This window comes from Limulus polyphemus, unplaced genomic scaffold (genome assembly GCF_000517525.1).
Source record: "Limulus polyphemus unplaced genomic scaffold, Limulus_polyphemus-2.1.2 Scaffold2045, whole genome shotgun sequence".
Lineage (NCBI taxonomy): Eukaryota > Metazoa > Arthropoda > Merostomata > Xiphosura > Limulidae > Limulus > Limulus polyphemus.
The window spans coordinates 193,388-199,737 of record NW_013667655.1 but is presented as its reverse complement, the minus strand read 5'-3'; the positions used below and the strand labels follow the sequence as shown (position 1 = coordinate 199,737).

General features: G+C 30.3%; 1 protein-coding gene across 2 annotated transcripts in view; it reads right to left on the bottom strand.

Annotated features, from left to right (window-relative positions):
* LOC106465765 (exportin-7-like) overlaps positions 1-6,350 on the bottom strand; it is a 61,194-nt gene that overhangs the window by 7,759 nt on the left and 47,085 nt on the right. For both annotated transcript variants that reach the window (XR_002612052.1, XM_013925997.2), the window contains exons 20-22: positions 4,268-4,322; positions 3,388-3,547; positions 1,517-1,655 (exon numbers count right to left, since the gene is read on the bottom strand). Coding sequence is in view for 1 of the 2 variants with exons in the window: in XM_013925997.2 (XP_013781451.1) it covers positions 1,517-1,655; positions 3,388-3,547; positions 4,268-4,322 (354 nt within the window). In the remaining variant the exon portion in view is untranslated. The remainder of the gene's footprint in view (positions 1-1,516; positions 1,656-3,387; positions 3,548-4,267; positions 4,323-6,350) is intronic.

Genomic DNA, 6,350 nt, shown 5'->3' with positions numbered 1-6,350 from the left:
GGGATTCGAACCCGCGACCCTCAGATTGCGAGTCGAATGCCTTAACCACCTGGCCATGCCGGGCCTAAATGTGAGTAAATGAAAAAGTACAAGAATATAACTTGAAATATTGACATCCAAATTCATTATAGAAAAGTTAGCAGCATGATTCTAAACAAGAAAATCTGGATTATGGTAGGAAAGCAAAGTTTACAGATGTCTTCCTGATGAAAGTGCAACAAGTCACATGGAAGGTGAGAGTGTACAGTAATATAGGTAAGTTTACACATGCTCTGCATTGTGTCAACAGCATTCAACATTTTAGTCATGTTTGATAAAAACATGACAGCAACTCAACAAAGGTTTTTTATATTTCACAGGTAAGCCTGCCTGTTCTAAATAGTGATATTTGCCTGTCACTCTTGTAATATACCATTGACCCCAAAGTGTAGTGTGTGATTTTTTTGTCTCGTATCGGGACTTCAGCTCCAGTCAACCATTGCAATGTGGTTAGCTTTATCAGCAGTTAACATTTATTACATTTTTTCATACTAAGTTATGTCATGGAAAAAAATGCATAAATTAATTTCCCACTATTTACTTTTCAACTGTAATATATTCAACAATTCCTTCATTATTAACATCATTTAGTACTGGTTTTAACTTCAGACTGAATACAGTTGATTTTGTGCTCAATGCAACATAGATGTTTTTGTTTTGTAAAACATTATTTTTACATTTTGCAATATGCCATAATTCTGAAATGATGACTGACGAAGGGCACTTATCCAGAAGTCACTTAAAATTTAATACTGGTTTCACTATTTTTTGGTTGTACACTTGTGATTTTCATTACAAAGTTAGGTGGATATTCAGTTCATTAAAGCTTGTTTGTATACATACATTACTTCTTCCGTCATTTCCTAGCAAAATCTAACATGAAACATTCAAACAAAAAGAAAATAGTTTTGAAAATGTTGCTTTGCATTATCCTAACAGTAAAGGATTATATGCTGAGATGTTATATCACTGTCAGTGTGAAAGTTGTTATGATACAATATTCATGATTATTAATATCTGACTCTCAGAATTTTGCTTTCACAAATGTTGTATGTAAAAGAAATAGCAGTTAAGAACTGATGGAAAACACAAGTCTTGTAATATTTGAGATGATCTAGAAACAATCTTCTTATGAAATTTTCTCAAAGGATGCTTTGATATTTTGAGTTTCTCAATGAATTATTTCCTGAAATTTAAACATGCATTATATACCTATAATATATAATAATATACAGGATATGAACCTTTTCAATAGTTTTTAAGGTTATTATCATACATATAACAATTCTGAGTAATTATTAAAAGGGTTTGTACCCTTTATTATTATTAGCACTCTCTTAAATCTTACAAAAAATTAAATTTCTTTCCTTTAATTCATTACTTTCAGCAAACTCGTACATGCCATCTATCTGCAAGCTTTACTTTTTTGTAGCTAAAGACTCAACTCTCATACACTACATAATTAAAGAACACTCACCTAAAGCTGTAAGACCCTCAGATATTGATGACAATATATACAAAAAAACATGAGGTTCTAAATTGCTAAGGAAGTTCATATGATCCTGTGCTAAACATTCTAGAAGTACATAATAAGTTTGACTCAATTTGGGGTAGTCCTGTGAGAATAGACAAGTATGGCATTAGATATTTAACTATAGAATCACAACACTGTAAAAAAAAAATAATCAATTAATATGTAATGCATATGATGTGATATTAAGACTCAAGATAATTCAAATCATGTGATTCTAAGAATGCCCAATATGAGTTCACAACAGCTTATAAACAACTATATACCTATTGAATGTCACTGCTATTACTACCTTTTATCAAAAATAAAAGACCTTGTCAACACTGGATATGGCAAGTACAGTGTGGTTGACATATGATAACACATTCTTCTTTGATTTCATTCATAAGTTTTTAGAATTACTTGTGTAGTTTTCTACTACTGATCCTGTGGTTGCTATGGGAACAAGAAGACTAGCTTGCTGGTTCACCAGTTCTTTTGAATGTTGGTAAAGTTAATTAAAATAAAATAATAATAAAAATAAAGAAATAACTTGTGTTGTTAATTGTTACCCCAAAAATCTGAGTTGTAAATGATTCAAATAAAATTTATAGTACCATTGACTGATTTGATCTAATTCACATCATAACAGCTGTTGTCCATGAAAAGTTGCTATGTCTGTTGTATCCCAGCCAGCTTGATGAGCCCTGGTACTGGGTAAAAGGCCATGCTTTCACTCAGAAGTATTTAGAATTAGGCTGACTGGACTAAACATAATTCTGAGTTAAAAATTACTTAGAAAAAGTTTTTTAAGAGAGATAAAGTCTTACGGTGTAGAATACCTCGCAAGCAGAGCACATTACTAGTACTTAAGGACTATATTTCACCACTGTAAATGTTCTACATCATAAAGCATGTTCATATTTTCCTGTTTCACTGACTTTTTCCTATTCACAACAAATATATTAAACTACACTGCATAAAATTAAGTACGAAATTACTAAACGGCATTTAGTTTCTGATTAAAAAATTCATAATCGGATCTATTAACTACAATTTTTTAGGGTTCAAAACTTAAAAAATTTTGTTGTGGGATACCCTTTTGATAAAAATAATATGAATAATACTTCGTCTTAGAACTTAAATGTTGTTCAGAAAGTTCTACTTTTCATATCCAGTCAGCTTCAACTTGATTCATATTTATTAATGTATTTCAAAACTTTAATCACCGAAATATTTTGTCATTTTTGCTAAACCTGACCAAGGTTACCTGATAACTGCTACTGCATGAATTGGGAGGATATATATAAAATGATTTTTTTTTCTGTTAAGTTGAAAGCATCTAAGCTTTAACATAGTGTCTAACCTATCTCTTCAGAGACAATCTATTATTATTTAGATGGACTTAGAAATAGTAATTTCTATATGACAAAAAAAAAATAGTACATGAGAACAACAAGTTTTGCTACATATTTTTCATCCTTTTATGTATATCGTATCCAAAGTGAAAAATATCACTCAATGAATTCCATAGATCTTTATAAAAGAAATTGTGGCTTTTAAATCATTGTTAGATATAAAGATGTTGACAGGCAAAATCTCCTACCTTAAAAAAACATATATAAAAGCACATTTTAGACAAGTGATGAAAAGAAAATCTGTTATTATTATTATTTTTTATTTATATATGTCCAGGTTTCTAAATGAATAAATAGATATGCTTGGAAACAGGTACATGCAAGTTAATAAAATTAAATGAGGGCCAAAATGACAGCTTTACAAGTACATAATTCTATGTTGTACAGTATTAAAGCAAAAAAGGTTACAAAAGAACTTACCAAAAGATCACCCTGTGAAATAGACAAAAGAAGTTTAATGAAAGCATTTAGGGCATCATCCAAGGCACTGTCACCATACAGTCTGAACACTCCGAAGTTGACATAACCTCCACAGAGAGCAGATTTAAACATGGAGAAGCAGATGGAAATCCCTTTTAATGTGGGTCTTGGTTAAGAATGTAATAGTTTTAAGTTCCTCAAAATGAAAGGTAGAACTTGTGAATAGTTAATAGTATATTGAAAACAACAACATGGAGAGTTATTCATTACATAAAAAAACATTACAATTTCATATAAGCTTTTATAAATTCTATCTGCATGTATGAACTTTTAAGAGATGAGCCATTTTGATTATTCTCAGAATTTGAAATGACACAAGGTTTCCCATAATACTACTAAAAAAAAAGATAAAAAATCATTGTATAAAAAACTTATTCAGAACACTCAAAATATTATTGAAATGAGTTTAAAGTGATTATTTAAAATGTTTGTAGTTTGATTTCTCAGGCTTACTATAACTTGTTTGATTGTTTTTGGTAAAGCACAAAACTACACATTGGGCTATCTGTGCTTGCCCACCATGGGTACCAAAACCCAATTTTTAGCATCATAATAAATTTGCTATACATTGGAAGTAATTATGATTCTAAATTACTTTACAGTAAACACAAAATAGTTAAATTAGAAGCTAATTTAGGTTTAATTTAGGTAATATAGATAGTTAAATCATGGAATAATATAAACATCATACAAATGGATTCAATAATGAACAAAGATCCTAAAGAATTGGAAATACATTATTAAATTAAAAGGTCTTATAAAAATTTCTATGACTTCACACTGGATAACGTTGTAATATAAAAAAAATACCAAAGGATATTTCAATGGATAAATTTTGTCCCTTGGAATATCACCTAATGTTAGTATTCTATTTCCTGTAAGAAAAAAACAAGAGTATGTGAATTAGATATACTTACCTGTACACAATAATAATGTTAATAAAACATGATCACCAGATTCAATCTTTCATATTCTACATGAGAGATAATGTATAAAAAGAGCCTTGCCAAAGTATTATTTAACTAATATAAACTATTCATCTAAATTTATTTAGTTCAAAATAGATATAAAAGTTCTCAAACTATGAAAAGAAACAAAACGAAATGACCACATTTAGATACTTATGCATACCATGTTCTAAGCCTTAACAACATTCACATTTGGCTTCAAAAAACCAGAATTTCCCTCTACCATACATACAATGCTGCATGAACCAGTCATTAATATCTAAACCAGACAATGCTACATTTATCCAAAGCCATTAAATGTTCAAACCAGAAAATGTTACATGTATCCACAGCCATTAATGGTCAAATCAGACAGTGCTACATATACCAAAGCCATTAGGGGCCCAATCAGATATTGCTACATCTAACAGTCATTAACCTTATTGCACAGGTGAGGAGGAGGAGGGGGGGGGGGCAAAGTGCACATCACATAACCTTTTACAGAGTTATATTCAAAATGTAATTAAACACCTTTGTTATCAATGTGTGTGTCATAAATTTGGTGTTAAAACATAAGTTATAATTTAAATTTCTTTAATATAAGTTTTAATTCCTTAATTTAAAAAAGGAAATTTTTAAATGAATTCTCAATCTTCACTCTATGTGTGTCTGCTCTGAATTCTCCATTTCAGATTTTTCTTTCTTCCCTTTTACAGGTTTCAGAATGTCCACCAATTAAAAATACCTTCTTTCTTTATCTTTACAGGTTTCAAAATGTTCACCAATAGAAACACCTCATTTCTTCCCTTTTATGGGTTTCAGAATGTCCACCAATTAGAAACATCAACCATAGATACTGACAGGACAAAATTTAAAATATAAACCTTCCATCTTCATGGTCTGAGATATAAATTTTTTAATACCAATCACAACCAATTGCTTATTTACTAACACTTGCTTGCCAATAACACATGCTTATAACCAACAGAAAGGCCACTGTGTGAACTACAGACTGTAATATTTTTCTTTTATTTTGGTAAAATGTGCCACTTCTCAAGCAGTTTTTTAGTGCTTTGGTAAGTAAGGAAAATTTTTAAACCTTTTCACAGGTAAGTTAGAAGGCCTGATAAATTACAGTAGTTTCTTGGCATTCTGTTTTACTGTTTGAATTATTGCTTGTGTTTTAAAGTGCATATCTGAAAGCTGCATGAAATATATTTTGAGCAAACAATTTAGTGAAAAAATTTTGGGTTAATAAAGATTGGTTTTTGAGAACAGAAGACTCTAACCCTGCAGTGATAAATATATCTTTTTACTTAGTAATAAACATTTGTTAACAAAAGAAACTAAAATGTAAAAATTAAAAACATAAACTACATAAAAAAAAAGAAAAAGTTAAATGAAAATAATAGAAATAAAAATTTGTTTGCCTCAACTCACATGCAAGGAACATACATTGTTAGACACTGCATGAGGTAACTTGGAATTTTGTTTACCCTAAACTCTTTGCACTCCCCACTGAACAAACATCATTTACAGTTTTAATGTTCTATTAGATAGTACTATCTGTGCCAAAGCCATGACTTGTCCATTTAGATAGTACTATCTGTATGAAAACCATTAAATGGCTAACAATACAGTGCCAAAGCTATTAATGAGCCAACCAGAGAGCACTACGTGTAGCCATCAAAAGCCCATTCACACAGTAATAACACTGCTAAAGACATTAACAGTCTTACCTAGCAGTATTACTCCTACCAAAGCTGATAATAGTCTCACCAAACAGTAGTACTACTATTAAAACTGTTAATAGTCTTGACAAACAGTAGTACTCCTATCAAAACTGTTAAGTCTTACCAAAGCTGTTAATAGTCTCACCAAACAGTAGTACTCCTATTAAAACTGTTAATAGTCTTGACAAACAGTAGTACTCCTATCAAAACTGTTAAGTCTTAC